This window comes from Guyanagaster necrorhizus (assembly GCF_019112545.1).
Source record: "Guyanagaster necrorhizus MCA 3950 unplaced genomic scaffold BT62scaffold_41, whole genome shotgun sequence".
NCBI lineage: Eukaryota > Fungi > Basidiomycota > Agaricomycetes > Agaricales > Physalacriaceae > Guyanagaster > Guyanagaster necrorhizus.
In genome coordinates this window covers 18,462-32,840 of record NW_025064920.1, presented here as the reverse complement: position 1 = coordinate 32,840, position 14,379 = coordinate 18,462, and the positions used below count along the sequence as shown (strand labels likewise).

The following is a 14,379-nucleotide window of genomic DNA, read 5'->3' as shown; positions in this document are numbered from 1 at the left end:
AACAGGTTCGCGGTCATTGGTGAAGAATCTCTCCAGCTGAGTGTCGGACATCTACATGGTGGTAAATTGTTGAGGACAAGATCATTAGTCTAGGCAGGACTTCGAATTAGTCATTAACAAGTTCACGATCCACCACGGCCTCTATCATCGCGAGGACGTAACGGTCCAATAACGGTCGACTTGTATTTTCTCGACAAAAAAATGACAGAGAGGAATATCAAAATAATAACTGAAGGGTAAAAGCAGAAAGAGCTGTCATTGATAGAAACATAAGGAAATATTGCGGTATAAGAAACGCAGGCAAGTGGTCTGCACTCCCTGTTCCACTGTACACCTGAGTCACGAAAACTTGCGTCGTCGCCGTCGGAAGGCGGGAAAAGAAGCTATGGGAAAATAGTCAGACAGCGACCAGAAATCAAACAAGCGACGCACATGCACACAAATTGCAGCACCTTGTCCTCTTTTGAGATAAAATTGACGTGTATCAACCCTTTACAAATCAACACGCCCAGCACTGGCATCGCAACCATGCGACCGACAGCTAGCGAGAGAATGGCCCCCAGCGGCATACTCGACCAATGAGGCACCTTCAATCGCGCCAGCGCGGAACCCAGACATATCAAACCAAGAGGAACAGAGGCCGCACCCATGAACCCTGCAAAATCGATGATAAACGCCAAAGGTGGGTCACCGTCGGGCGCTGAGGGCATGTAATAGCCGTCGACTTGGACGAAAAGGGCCTTGACGGGAGTGATCAGAGCAATGACGAGGGATACAATGATAGCTAGCGACGCCGGCATGCAAATGGACTCGACAGCCGTACGCAGCGAAGGTGAAATAGTCTTCCATCGACGCAATATGGGGTGACGACTGGGATTAAATGGAGCCGGGGTGTAGGAGGTTGAACCGTCCTTATGTTCCCCGTGGGTCGTGACTGTCGATTCAGGTTCAGTACGACATATGGGTTGAGCAGCTTCTGATGGCGCTACAATCGTCGCGTCTTCATGGTATGGAACATGTAATCCGGGACAAGGTTGAAGGTCGACAGGTTCATCGGCCAAAGCCTTTTCGTTCCGAGTCATTTCCGAGTCCTTGAACTGATTTTCGCAATCCGTGTTTTCAGGATCAGCTAGACGGTATAACATTTTCTGCTTTAAAGCCTTCGGCCAACCGCAAAGAAGAAATTTTCGTCGTGTGCGAATGCTTTCCTGGACTTCTTCAGGTTCGACCTCCGGTCCCTTGAAGTCCAATGCAATCAGTCTGTTTCCCCCTAGCGGAAAGAAAGTGAACTAGAGAGGTATTGTCAAATGGACAAGTCTTTATGAGAGATTTACTGACCATATAATACAGGATTAATGCCGAAATATAAGCTACGGCAAGGTCTTGGTCTGCCTCGCCGTTGAATGGTGCAGCTCCAGTGATGCTCATGATGACAGCCGTCGCTAAGATGTCGGAGTCAGAGATAGCGCCATGACACGAGAAAGAAAGACTGCCTCACGGATGTCACCATAATTTCCCCACCCACCAGCAGCAAGCATTCCATAGCGGAAGCGGTGTGGAACCCAGAAGAACTGTTTGATCAGCCAGGACAAGCCGATGCCCATAAATTGATAGATAGCGCCAATTGCAAACAGAGGTCCTAGAGTGTGACAGAGTCAAGCAGAGAAACCGGAGTGAGTTTCGCGGTAGAATATGGGTGGTGAGATCCAGTTGCGACTGAGCACACCTAAGACACTGATATTACTTGAGGAAAACGCGGGTACCATTTTCGAAAACATGAGGCAAGGCATTGTAATATTCTGCGTTGACCGTCATCAGCACACATGAATACTAACAACACGAATATCGCGTACCAGAGCGACTTGTCCTGCACCTCTTGCAGCGACCGCCGGGAAGATATCTACTTTGGTGATAACGAAGCCTCCAAGTACGCTCAAGACCCTGTGGGAATGGTCAAAGTGTCAACAGAGATTCGGCCGGGAGCAAGCAATCAAAGTCTGACTGACAATCGTAACAGAGGTCGGAAGGAGACCCATATGAGCTGTCCTGCTGAAACCATCGTGGATCTGAAACTGAAAAAAAGGACGTGACAGAATCGTACAATGCACTGAGGAATTGACTGCAAGACCTCCCCGTATTCAAGCTTTAAGAGTCGGATAAAGAGACGAATTGGAAATACTTACGGATAGCCGTCGAGTTTATGCCTTCACGTATCGGCCCGACCTGCAGGCAATGTCAGAAAAAAACATCAGGTATTCTAGACGTACATTGGTGGCACGACGTAAGGGCGGGCACTGATTAAGGAATGCGGTACATTCTGAGGAAGATAAGGTCCGCTAGCCGAGAAGGGTGACCGGTTAAACCCCTTTTCATGTTCGATTCTACCGGGAAAAATGGATGTCCTCTGAAGTTGGTATTGGGGTGAGGTTACACGACGGTGAGTGAAGGAAAGTCTGGAAAAGTCGGTACCGCGTGGTTCGTCTTCCCGGAACTTGGGCAGGCCTAAACGGCTCAAAGCGTAGGATGGTATACTAGCAGAATCCATATAATAGTTCAGTGCAGCATCGTGGTGATTAGACAAGAGAGTTAAGCCCCCAAGTTCAGAGGCGGATGTCCTTCAATCAAACCGCAAACCTTATAACTTGATCACCTCGAATTCTGATCAGAGCGAGGATACGGAGACTTGACGGTGATTTCTATTCCCCTTGATGACATCCTGGGTAGAATTTGGGGTTTTTTCAATATGAATGCAACGGTGTACAGGAAATCTGGCCCATGGGATGAATAACGTTAGATACCGCGTCAGTCTGACAGGCGTCAGTCAGTCCTGGGACATAAGGCTTTGAGGTAGCACCTGGAATACGGTGAAAATCAGACACCGGAAAGCACAGAGAATAATTATCATCTCCATATGAGACCAATATATATTATGGAACGAAAGATTTGAGAGAATTTTCATTAACCCTGACTGACCAATTGTCATTAGCCCTTGTCGCATCAGATCAGAAAATAATCCATACTCACCGGATTCTTGTGTGCGAGAAGCGAAGAAGAGTTCCATTAGATGACAAAGAAATAAGGAGGTATACTGTATTAGAAAGGTAGGAGACAGCAACACGTACAGTTTTACAGATAGTAGACATACACAAAATCAATCATACATAGATGTCGGATCATACAATTACCAAAACAAGAAGAGGAAACATCCTTTCAAAACCACAGCAACAGCTACGCACCAACCTGCGTCATTTGAGTTTGACTTTCCACATCCCCAGCCGGGTTTCTGGAAAAGCTCCTCAAGAATGCAGGCCTAAGAGCCCCGGATAGTAATCCGCCGCTGGTGCGGGGAGTAGAGGCGCTAGCCATGGCCGTGGACTCCGCAATATTCTCGTTCTCGTTTATACCCTGCTCCTTAGTAGTAGATTCTGGCTCGGGAGGGGTATTCGTGATGCGCAGGAGAGATGTGTATGCTGTGTAGAAGTATCAGTGTCAATTCCTGGTTCACAGGATATGTCAGATATAAACTCACGCTGCCGACAAACAGGGCAGAACCATCCCTTGGCCTTACGCTTGCGCCTTGTGTTCACTATGACTGTGGGCGTCGGGGTAGGGGCGGGTGCGGGGCTGGTGGTACCGTCCGCATCTCCAGCACCCTCTGTGGTAGCTGCACCCTCCTCAGCAGCAGCCGCGACCGGCTCTTCGGTCTGCGTTATCGTCCCACCAGCGCCGAACTCGACCATGTTGAGTGCGCATTCTTTGCATGCTACCAGGTGACGACACGGAAGAAGGATGACCTCCCGTGGAGAGGATAAGCATAGGAGACACTCCGAAGACGGCTCGTCTTCTGCGACAGGTTGCTGCTGCTGCGGCGTGGTCGCAGACTCTGGCGGGTAAGTGTGATTGTCGGGAAGAGGTGCAGTAGGTGCATGAGTTGTGGTGGAGGAAGACGACAAGCCGTATATTTCATGTAGATGGAACGTATGCGGACCAATCTGAGCTGAGGTAAGGACTATGCTGGAGTAAAAGGAGACTTGTAATTACCGTAGCCTCCCGCTTGACAACTTTGACGACCCAAGGCCTAGTATCCTCTTCTTCCGCAGATGGCTTAGCTCCGAAACGGACGACATGGAGATATGTTAGCTGCTCGTTGGGAGAGGCAAGCTCTGTTCCCTGTTCATCGAGAGCAGCGAGCCGGATTATCACCTTGACGCCATCATCTGCATCTTCCTTCTTTTCCTCCTTCACTCCATTGGAATCACCATCGTGACTTGTTGAAGGCTCGGCATCAACAACTGCCAGAGCAGGGCCTGAGACACTGTGATTATGGGTTCGTTTTCGGAAGTGGAAGTGGGAAAACCGAAGCCGGGATTGCCGGTTACCTGTTTCCGTAGGAAGAGGAAGGGCTGTGCTGGTAGGAACGGTATCGGAAGATGGGTCTGCTTCATCAGGTGTCGTACTTGCGGTTGCCGGTGGGATTGAGGGACTGGCTCTGGGAGTTTCAGTGTCATCTTCGCTGTAGATAAATCTACCAAGCTCAAGAGTAGCACCTTCCTCAATTTTGAGGACCTTGCCAAACCCTCCCTCTACGACGGTCTCGAATACAAGTAGCTTAGAGAGACCGTTAGGGGAAGTGGCTGCGGGGGCATCGGGATGATTGGCATCGAGTAGGACATGGACGTAAATTCCACATTTCGGTGCATCGCAATCGAACTCAAACTCCAGGCCATGATGATGATTGTCTGGTACCGTATCTTCACCCGACGCCAGTGGAGACAAGCGCAGAGTAGGCCGCTTCAGATTAACTAAGGCCTGCAAGGTGGTCGTGGGTTCGCTCGCCTGATAACCAAGTCAACGCGATCGCGAACGGCCTTGTAGTATATACTGACCACTTTGCTTTTCTCTATCCATCCGCGAACCACGTCCGGCGTGAGCTCATCGGCGAGCACCTTCTTCTCCCTGTTTGTGGTCCAAGCAGGTCCACTGCTTACAATACCGATATTAGGACCAAATAATGAGTCCGGGTGTTTCTTTCCAGTCGGGCTAGGATATCCATGGTTGACTACAGTGCCACTGACGTTACCGGTGGGAGTAGTGGCTGCCATGGTCGCTCGCGATGTCGTCTCGTGTCTGGCGCGGTTCCAAGCAGAGAATTGGGTATGATCTGTAGTAGCGGACTGGTCAGCAGGAAATTTGGGATCACGGTAGGGAGCCCTGCGTACACCAAGTAGAAATGCTCATGGAACAGAGTAAGACGGCGATGATGACGGGAAAGAACAAGGAGAAGGTAAGCGATGGAAGCGATATTGTTTGTATCCACTTCCTTTTCCGGACTAGCACCGTGACATAATCACCTCTATTTTTATCTCTTGGGCTATTTTTGCATTTGTTTTTTTTGCTGTGAAGGCAACATCCTCGACAGTTCGGTATCAGTCTCGCTTATCATTTTGATACTAAGAAAGTAATACTGGGAGCAGAGACAGGTTTGAATTGATTGAATCAGTTTGATTCAAATACATTAGCTGAGGCGACAAGGATGTATACCACGAGTGAGATTGAATGATGCCGCGACCTGGGCTCATCTGGAACACATATTCATCGGATGCATGGCCTTAATTCATGTCACGGATATAGGACATAGAATAGCAGAAATGAAAGAGTACAGAGGCTCATGCTATCAATGAGACGACACCACCGGCCTCTTTGATTTTTCGCCTACGAGCAAGGGTAATCAGCACGGCAAGACGGAAAACATTATTACTAATGTACATACTCTGCAATTGCTGACACAAAGCGGGCTTTTACGATGAATGGCAGCTTGGGCAGCCTAAGGAGACAATCGTTAACCGAAGACGAAAGGCAGTGACACATTCGACTCACTGTCCGTTGCCCAAGACCTTGCCGTAGCCATGTCGCAGGGTGTCAATGACGGGAACCACCTCCGAGTCCTCTGTCAAGCCCTTCTTCTCCTCAGCAGGGACCAAACTCCACAGCTTATCGACATTGATGATTGGACGCCAGAACTGATTGCGCGTGAGGTGGTAGTGGCGCATACCAACCTTACCAAAGTAACCAGGATGGTATTTGTCAAAGTTCGTCCTAGAAAAGAATTCAGGTGCTGTTCAAAGATCCATTACAAGAGACGCACCTGTGGTGATGAGCACCACCAGCCAAACCACGACCTCCGGGATGCTTGCGGTGCTTTCCTACACGTCCATGACCAGCCGAGACGTGTCCACGGTGCTTGCGAGTCTTCGACAAGTGTGTCGGCATTGTTTTCTAAGTAAAACCAGAGTCAGCGTTCCATCTTCAAATATAAGCCCATCGTCATCCAGTCGGAATTCGTCCCATCCATCATAGAAACTCCATTTTGACCATCTCAAACCATAGATTCATTAATGATGGACTGTCCAGCACCGGCGACGATATAATATGGGCAGCAGGAGCATGAACACTGACCTTGAGGGAGGTTTGAGGATCTCAGTTGGCCGATGCAAACTTTCCACCAGCCGTTCAGGGCCTGGGAATTTTTAGCCACAACCACAATACAGACAAACAAGGTCGACGCGTTCAAAAATTTCTTCCGGAACTACGACTTGAACTCATTCCTTTACTCTGGTGAGTTCCGTTCTCTGTTTGCTTTCTGCCTCGATGATGGCTGGCCTTGTGCCAATATTTATTGTCGGTGATACTAATGATCACAACCTTTTTCGCTGATTTTCCTCCGTTATCCGTGAACATTTCTGATCTTCTCCTTTCCTCAGTTCTTCTCAGTTCTTCTGCGTCTGGTGAGTTCTACTCTTCGATTCTCTTAATAAAAGATTATACCAATCTTTAATCTGTCAATCCCCCGAGTGGTGATACCACCATGGCGATACACGAACCATCCATGGATTTATGATTCTTTTCTTCATCTGATATTGTTGAACCTGAAACTGACTTTTTCGGCTCATATTACAGGCCTCACCGTTACTCCGTCTGATATCATCGTAAGTCATTCTTCTCCGTGATCCTTCTTAAACAGCGTCCGAGTACACTGTACGATGGTGATGTTCTGAATGTAAACGATATGCATGGCTTTATGATTTTTCCCCCTTCTTACCTCTGAAACTTCCGCGTGATACTGACGAGTTACTCTCAGGATTCTTGACCATGAATGCCCCCGAACGATCAGAACTCTTCGTCCTTGAAGATGGCGAGCAGCCGTAGGCCAACTTTTCTCTCTGGGTGAAATGCAATCCCCACCGGAGCACTAGTGTAATCATTACCGAAGACACCAAGATCCCCAATGCTGCCACCATCAAGGTAGTCAAACAAGACCATACCCTGGCGAATCTGGTTCGAGCGTGCGTACCCATACTACCATTTTCATCCGCATACCTGCTCACTGTCCTCCCAACAGACAACTGCTATCAATGCCTCAAGTTCTGTTTGCCGGCTACAAAGTTCCTCACCCTCTTCATCCGTACTTTCTCCTCAAGGTTCAGACGGACGGGACCGTGACGCCGCAAGCTATTGTCGAGCAGGCATGTACGAAGCTCATCGGAACTATGTCTTCTTTAGAGGCCAAATTCAAGCGGGAGTTCTCATTCAAGGATGTAGAGGGTGCAGGGCCAGGCATTGGCGGTGTTCCCGATGACCCCTATGGCGCTGGGAGTGGTGCTGGTGGTACCTGGGGAGGGAAGGATTATTTGGACTTCTAGAGTGCATTTTCGTTGTATGTATCAATATTTGTATTTAATGATCATTCGATGTCGGTTTCTACCAGTGTAATGTAGGTTTTGAGTGCGCATTGCGCGAAGCGAAACCTTAGCCGGCTCGAGATCACAATTGTCCAGAAATGGCCTGGGCTGCATGAATTGTATCGGACTGGAGGCGGCTGTCGTCGGCTGCGAGTAGGAGCGCGATATATTCATGATAATCCAGCCTCCATTCCATAGGGCCAACAGCCTTCCATTCTCAAACTTCGAGGGTGTACGATGTTCTTCTCAGAGAAACGAGCATGGTGTCGTCGAGGGAATCGTGCGGGGGGTGCATGGAGGAAGACCTGGTCTTTGGGGTGAGCTTATACATATATGTATACCTGTAGATTTTCACGGACACACCGTTTCTCACTATTCATCGCCCCTTTTTTCTAAAATAAAATCTCTGTTATACAACTATTGGCCAGCCTGGGGAGGCGAAATCATCATCTGGGCCCGGACAACTTTCTTCGTCGAGATTTTCTTTGTTTGTGATACCTACATTCAACTTCCGTTCCGACGGGCCTGGGGGGTGTCTTCAGCGGAAAGGCCAAATTCGGAAAAATCGCTCCATTTCGAAACGGATGAGTTGAGGCCAGGGTCGGTCCGATAGGGTTCATGCTAGGAAGGGCCAGCATGGTATTGATTGATGGACCATTCAGGTGCCATTGGACCTCGAGGAAGCGTCTGATCGAAAGACAAGGGAAAGCAAGCCTTCTATGTACAGCTCACGACTTATATGCTAAGGGCTGATCACCACCAGAGCTGGAGGTGATTGTCCTAGTGCCAAGCGTGATAATACTACCTTACGAAGAGGGGAAGCAGAAGAACACCGAAGATGAAGGAAGCCATGCGTCTGTGGCCGATAGGAAGGGGCGACTAGTCGCCAAAAACAAAATGCTGGAACATTTACAGTATAAGTCGAGAAAGAGACGGAAGAGATCTAGATGAGTCTGCAAAACCTGAATGCAATATTCCAGACAGAAACCGCCGTCATGATATTAGCCACTTGCACTCGTCAGTGTATTTTGAACCTGTAAATGGAAAAAGACCCGCCGTTTTGCCGAAAGCTTTTACTGTTTGTTGAGTCCTGTAAAAAAAAAAGAGACAAAATGAGTATTGCTGTTCCAAGAGGGGACAAATACATTGTACCGATTTATTGTCGGCCGCTTTCTGAGGCGGAAAAATAGACTCTCGGAACAAGTCCTGTTAATGTCCACAGGCCGATGTATTCCTTGGCAAATGCAACATGTCCCGGACTGCCAGTGAGTCCAAGTCAAAGAAGATGTACTTCGGCCCAACTTCCGAGTCGCCCTGCCACATTTAACAGTTGCTACACACGTTCCAACACCTAGTCGAGCACGTATGCCAAGTTGAAGGGAATTATTCTGAGTAAGGAAAGATTGCCAGGATTGAAGAAGAGCAACATCACACGTCCACAAGTATTGGGGCATATGCCGCATGGAATTCCCGCTCTTCGGCAGGAATATCACGTGGTCGTGACATAGAAACGAAGGGAGTAGTACGCGCCGTGACGACAAGTTGCAACGTGGACCATCTTGTGTCCTCCGTCCCCTTCGTCTCGTCCCTCAACTTAAGCGTCGGCTCTAGCTATATAAGCGCACTCTATGCATTCAATTTATGTCATGATTAAAATATTTCACATCGAGCGCAGTATTTGAAAATTTCCTTTGACACTGCCCGCCGCACCGGTACCGCTCACTCATTACCACGCTGATCCTTCATTTTATCTAGAGCGCACTCTGGCCACTCGGACTGTGGGGTTAATTGTGCTTCATTCCGGCTCTGTCAGTATCGTATGCACGCTGAAATGTAGACTGTCTGTCCTGTGGTTTGGGGTTGGTATGATAGACATCTCGCCGAGTAAGGGCTACTTTCTTTTCAGCGCTCCCTCTCTGCCTCGGTCCTGATGAATGTAATACTCGGGAATATAGATAGTCCCGATCCATGGTCAGACCGACTTACTCCGTAGTCTTAACGCGATGACCCCGGACCATTCGATGAAGGGGGTTAACTGTGATCACCATTTTACCGCCATTTTACTTGTTCGGGATTTCAATGTATAGGGGATAGCAATTATGTCGCGAATAGAAAACTGGTCGCTGCCTGGCAACCCTGCCATCGCAGTTCGCGACGAACTTCACGTTGCAGCAATCAACTTTAGGGCAACTCGGGAATGGGTCCCAGGAACACTTTCGGTCCGTCAGTCGTGAGACTGGAATGATGTGCTGCGCGTACGTGAGGGAACGTCACATTTTCAATATACCAGTGACAATGGGCCCGATTCACAGCCATTATTTTGAACCCCAAACAAATATTAAATTCCTCAGACGAATGCACAAATGCGCCTCTGTGGAAAAAAAAAAAGGTAGCGCCTGCCAGCGCCTCTACAGTTTTAGGGTGCCTTCGGCGAGGCGTTCTATATATATAATTGAATTGAGGCGGTTATCCGCACGATTTTCTGATTGTCACATCATGGGTATCAGAAACAGTCGTGATATTTTCTCAACAAGTAGGATAATGTTTTTTTTCTCTCACTGGAACGAGACGGGGTGCTTGGGAGGTGATAGGGTCCGCAAAGATGGAAATGAGCAGGTGGTAAGAAGAAAAATTGTTTGGTGATCTTTTGGCAGGCGTGCCTGCGACGCCACGAGGCTCGATCGTCCCGTATAGAACTTTCTCATGACGGATCCTTGTAAGGGTTTTCCCCCTTGACCTCCATCGGCCGGGACGACGAATTCTTATAACGACCACGAAACGGCTGGTGCTTGCTGTCTGTCTGTCGCTACCTGGTGCGTATCACTGTAATATCGAACTTTTTGCTCGTTCCTGAATATGGGTGATGAATAGATTTTGAGGAAGACGACACAATCTACCCATCTGTGACGGCTCTCGCTGCGATCCCAACATTCCTTCATACCACACTCGTTTCACTTGCTAGTCAATGTTCACCCCCCCGCCATCACCTCTGCCATCGCCGGGAGACGAGATCATCCAGGAGTCGGCCAGGGAAGATACCATGTCAGTGGAGAGCAAACGTAGCACTCGTCGCAGAACGAAATGGACCACTGTGGTCTTTGTTCCACTGGCGCTTGTGCTTATCACGGCATCGACGCGCTACATCACACATCCAGTTGCATTCGATATCTTCTCCGAATCACTACCGCTCAATTGGCATACCTTGTCCACGAAGGGGACGGACTGGCGACGACATAAAAGGCACCCACAGGATGCTGAGCAAACAGTGGTGGAGACATCCGTAGTCAGTGGATCGACTGCTACGATTGTCTTTTCTTCGACAGCTGCTTCATCTGCTACATCTGTCGCCTCCACTACTGCAACGACCACGATTCCTGCGAGTGAACAAGCATTACCCACAGTCCCTACTGATCCCGATCTCCCTACACCCTTTCCCCAGTCCTTCGATTCCGACGTTAGCCAGAATTTCTCTAGCATGACTTGCTACCAATTTTTCACGAACATGACCAACACTGCCGCCTTTCGCTCTTGTAGACCGTTCTCGGTTCTGTTGCAGACGTCATCGTCGTTTATACAGGTCTGTTTCTCGACCCCTTGTTCCGTTTAAGATAGAGCTAATCATTCAAGCAGGTACAAGACAACCTTACGGAGCTCGATGCGGTGATCTGGGGTACTTGTAATCCAACGCTCGGCTATTCTCAGTGTGTTACGAATATGGCGTGGTTTGCGTCCACATTGAAAGCACAGTGCGAGGCTGATATTGGGGACAATAATGCCAACGCCGTCGAGACGCTTGCATCCCTGCAAGCGTATTCCACCATGTACACCGCTGCCTGCCTCACCGATCCTACCACGGACACCTACTGTTACGTCAATGCCGTCCACAACTCGGACCCTTCAGATCTCTATTTCTATGAGCTGCCATTAGGGATCAGTGTGCCTAACACTTCTACACCCTCGTGCTCGGCTTGCACGAAGAGCCTGATGACTGTCTATGCCGATGGGCTGGAAAATTCATCAACGTCGAGCTTGTTGGATGATCTAAGGAAGACTTATCCTGCGGCTCAGGAGCTGGCAACGGGCAATTGTGGATCAGATTATGCAAGGACAGTTGCGGCTGTCGCATCTGGTGCGCTGATATTACGGGCGGGTGCGACGGGTGTTTTGTTGATATTGGCATTAACTGCTTGGACATTGTATACGCTGTTTTAGACTGCTTTCGTCATTCCTTTCTTCCTACGGGTTGCTGGTTGTCTTTATTTATCACCTTTTTATTGTGTTCCATGTCTGTTGCACTATGACCCCCGCCCGCTCTTTCATCGTGGTCGTTTATACATCAGTCGTATTTACTGCCGGTATGTTATCATTCAGAGAGTACATCTCTCTTTGTACAATTTTTTTTTGGCTTCTGGTATCACAGCTTGTACCATGCTTTTTTCACTAGACTCCTTGTCATGTAGTCATTCATTTGTGCAGGTCAAGTACTTGGATTTCCATCTTTCGACGGACCGAACGGTATTAGCGGAGACCGTATACCTCTTACTATGTTACCTTGGATATTCCTGTTTGACGTCTGTAGGACACACCCACGAAGACCAATTAGACACGTTCGCTTTAATGTATCGTAGCGATGTAGAATTTATCATTCAATATTTCGCCCTGTACATATTTATCTCTCCCTTCCCTTCTTTCTACTGCGCTTCTAAAAATAGGTTGGGAGGCTGTTTCATCAAGCCAAATTTTGGACAAAATGACTCGGATACCAAATGCCTTTTTTTGAGTTCGGTCCAACTTGAAGAATTTGTTCAGGATCGTCCGGACGATAATAATAAAAATCAAGACGAGATTCCGAATGTTTCTCATGCGACCTGTAAATAAAACAATAAAACATTGCATGATCTGTAGGAACCCCCCTCCGCCTATTTTTGGTGGTCCTCCCGTCCCGCTTTCAGCCCGAATAGGACACGGGTGAATTCACCTGACGTCAGTTACTCTCAGGGGCAATTCGGGTGTTGGAGATTTTCAGGGAGCCACTCCCACTCCCACTCCCTCCACTGTCTCCCCCCCCCTTCAACTACGAGGATGCCTGGTCTTCGTGTTCTCGCAGGCCCTTCGCTTGAGGCTCTGGAGCCCATTTCGCATTTGGTGAACACGAATCAACCGTTCAGAATCTCATCAGACATCTTCGACGGCGAGATTCTCGTGAACATCAAAGGTTTTGTGAATTTCCCCGCAGGCGACGTTCGGGAAAGCGAGTACTTCTCCCGCCAGGATCGTCAGGGTATTACTTGGAGTATCCAGGTTCAGGGTGAGCCGCACTTCCCGGGTGTCGCGACGGCTGACCGACGGGTCATGGTAATCCATCCAGGCAGGTTCTTGAAACCTTACTCTGCGAATGACATTTTGTTTGGAAATACCTTTGATAGGCCACTCAACCTCCCTTGGGGATCTGGCGCTGCGTTGAAATTTATGACGTGAGGGATCTTTGGTGGAATATCGCGCTCTTGCCGCTGAAGTTACATATTGTTGTTTGCAGATACGTCGACCCTGTCCTTGAACACGACCTTAGTTCTCAGTCGAAACCATGGGCGTTGTCGCCGCTCATCGCGACGATGCCCCACTTTGTCCACTCACGGTTGGACAGTGAGCTGCAGGTCATAGTCACCCCGCCTTTCCCTACCGAATATCCTTCTATTTCAGATGACACCTCGAATCTCTATCTCACGTCAATATCGAGCTCTCCTTGTTCTTCTACGTCGTCTCTATCTTCTTCCTCGTCTTCTTCATCTTCCGACTCCAGTTCCAAGTATAAGATCGCAAGACGGCGCAAGAAACAAGGGGCTCAGAATTTGGCAACCCTCAAAACCGCATCAGAGCGCCGAGCATTCTTCTCTTCAGAGGAGAATAGACGCATGATTACATTTTCCGATAAGGCGCGATCGTACCGTACCATTCTGCCCCCGCTGAACAGCGTCCTAATTGATCTTAACAGGACGTGATCACGACAGACTTTTGCTATGGATTCCTTGAATTCAATCCGTCACTCGCGTTGCGGCTTCCTGGTGGTATATCTTTCGATCTGATGCGGTATTGGGACGGACAGCCTGTCAGGTTTGTATGCTGTGAGCGCAACGCAGACCGGGACGCCGGCGAGAATCCCTGGGGGAGAATCTTTTGGTGTATTGTGATCGAGCAAGCGGATTGAGTACATCTCGTTGGCATGGAACTTTTAGTCGTGTTTTTTTTGGAATTTGGGACCATTGGTACAGTAATAGTATACGGAAGCCTGCAGTGCGAGGGGACCTCGGGAGACTTTGACATAAATGATTAAGGCAGTACGCGCTTCCAAGGCAAATAAATACCCTCAGAGTAGGCAACAAGATTCGCCTCGCCCGCTTTTGGACGAACTCGTTGCCGGCAATGGCAGTCGCACGTGGCGAATCTCCACGTGGCGAATCTTGGTGCTGTTTCACTCCCGACGAGGGGCCAAATACGTCCAAGTCGTGACAAAGTCTGGTCCGTCTCTGTGTAGCCCAGTATAAAGAGCCCGTCAATCGAATGTCCAACTCACTCGCCATTTTCGCCGGCTGGAAGTGGGCCAGACGCGGTTGCATCGAGCCCGGGACGAAAGTCGCCCATG

At 48.9% G+C, this 14,379-nt stretch overlaps 6 protein-coding genes across 6 annotated transcripts; 3 read left to right on the top strand and 3 right to left on the bottom strand.

Annotated features, from left to right (window-relative positions):
• Positions 1-217: 217 nt before the first annotated feature.
• BT62DRAFT_908987 (auxin efflux carrier) lies at positions 218-2,059 on the bottom strand (the record flags this gene model as incomplete). Its single annotated transcript, XM_043183729.1, has 7 exons — positions 218-383; positions 433-1,289; positions 1,339-1,442; positions 1,499-1,639; positions 1,727-1,799; positions 1,854-1,941; positions 2,007-2,059. 7 exons carry the CDS (start codon positions 2,057-2,059, stop codon positions 218-220), a joined length of 1,482 nt encoding a protein of 493 aa, XP_043034591.1.
• A 1,169-nt stretch (positions 2,060-3,228) lies between these two features.
• On the bottom strand, positions 3,229-5,102 carry BT62DRAFT_982873 (uncharacterized protein; the record flags this gene model as incomplete). The annotated part of the gene is made up of 5 exons (XM_043189723.1): positions 3,229-3,470; positions 3,530-3,992; positions 4,042-4,170; positions 4,204-4,836; positions 4,887-5,102. 5 exons carry the CDS (start codon positions 5,100-5,102, stop codon positions 3,229-3,231), a joined length of 1,683 nt encoding a protein of 560 aa, XP_043034590.1.
• A 430-nt stretch (positions 5,103-5,532) lies between these two features.
• Positions 5,533-6,492, bottom strand: BT62DRAFT_975020 (putative RPL28-60S large subunit ribosomal protein L27a.e). Its single transcript, XM_043189177.1, has 5 exons — positions 6,457-6,492; positions 6,146-6,276; positions 5,878-6,096; positions 5,771-5,824; positions 5,533-5,712 (listed from the first exon to the last, which is right to left on the bottom strand). Exons 2-5 carry the CDS (start codon positions 6,268-6,270, stop codon positions 5,667-5,669), a joined length of 444 nt encoding a protein of 147 aa, XP_043034589.1. The 5' UTR covers positions 6,271-6,276; positions 6,457-6,492; the 3' UTR covers positions 5,533-5,666.
• Positions 6,493-7,149: 657 nt separating this feature from the next.
• Positions 7,150-7,673, top strand: BT62DRAFT_830424 (RBP11-like subunits of RNA polymerase; the record flags this gene model as incomplete). The annotated part of the gene is made up of 3 exons (XM_043182401.1): positions 7,150-7,202; positions 7,254-7,343; positions 7,400-7,673. Coding segments are annotated over 3 exons (417 nt in total), but the record flags the coding sequence as incomplete, so codon positions are not given.
• A 2,165-nt stretch (positions 7,674-9,838) lies between these two features.
• Positions 9,839-11,951, top strand: BT62DRAFT_1011888 (uncharacterized protein; the record flags this gene model as incomplete). The annotated part of the gene is made up of 5 exons (XM_043177838.1): positions 9,839-9,969; positions 10,461-10,552; positions 10,611-10,642; positions 10,702-11,316; positions 11,370-11,951. The coding sequence occupies 5 exons, from the start codon at positions 9,839-9,841 to the stop codon at positions 11,949-11,951; spliced, it is 1,452 nt and encodes a 483-aa protein (XP_043034587.1).
• An 870-nt stretch (positions 11,952-12,821) lies between these two features.
• On the top strand, positions 12,822-13,944 carry BT62DRAFT_909055 (DUF1769-domain-containing protein; the record flags this gene model as incomplete). Its single annotated transcript, XM_043183731.1, has 4 exons — positions 12,822-13,047; positions 13,108-13,213; positions 13,276-13,711; positions 13,732-13,944. 4 exons carry the CDS (start codon positions 12,822-12,824, stop codon positions 13,942-13,944), a joined length of 981 nt encoding a protein of 326 aa, XP_043034586.1.
• Between the last annotated feature and the right edge of the window lie 435 nt (positions 13,945-14,379).

Excerpts from the sequence above, each read along its gene's own strand:
- BT62DRAFT_975020 (XM_043189177.1), bottom strand. The coding sequence starts at position 6,270 with ATGCCGACACACTTGTCGAAGACTCGCAAGCACCGTGGACACGTCTCG. Across the intron at positions 6,097-6,145 it reads GGTGGTGCTCATCACCACAG|GACGAACTTTGACAAATACC; the intron begins GTGCGTCTCTTG and ends ATTCTTTTCTAG. Across the intron at positions 5,713-5,770 it reads TTTGTGTCAGCAATTGCAGA|GCGAAAAATCAAAGAGGCCG; the intron begins GTATGTACATTA and ends CCTTGCTCGTAG.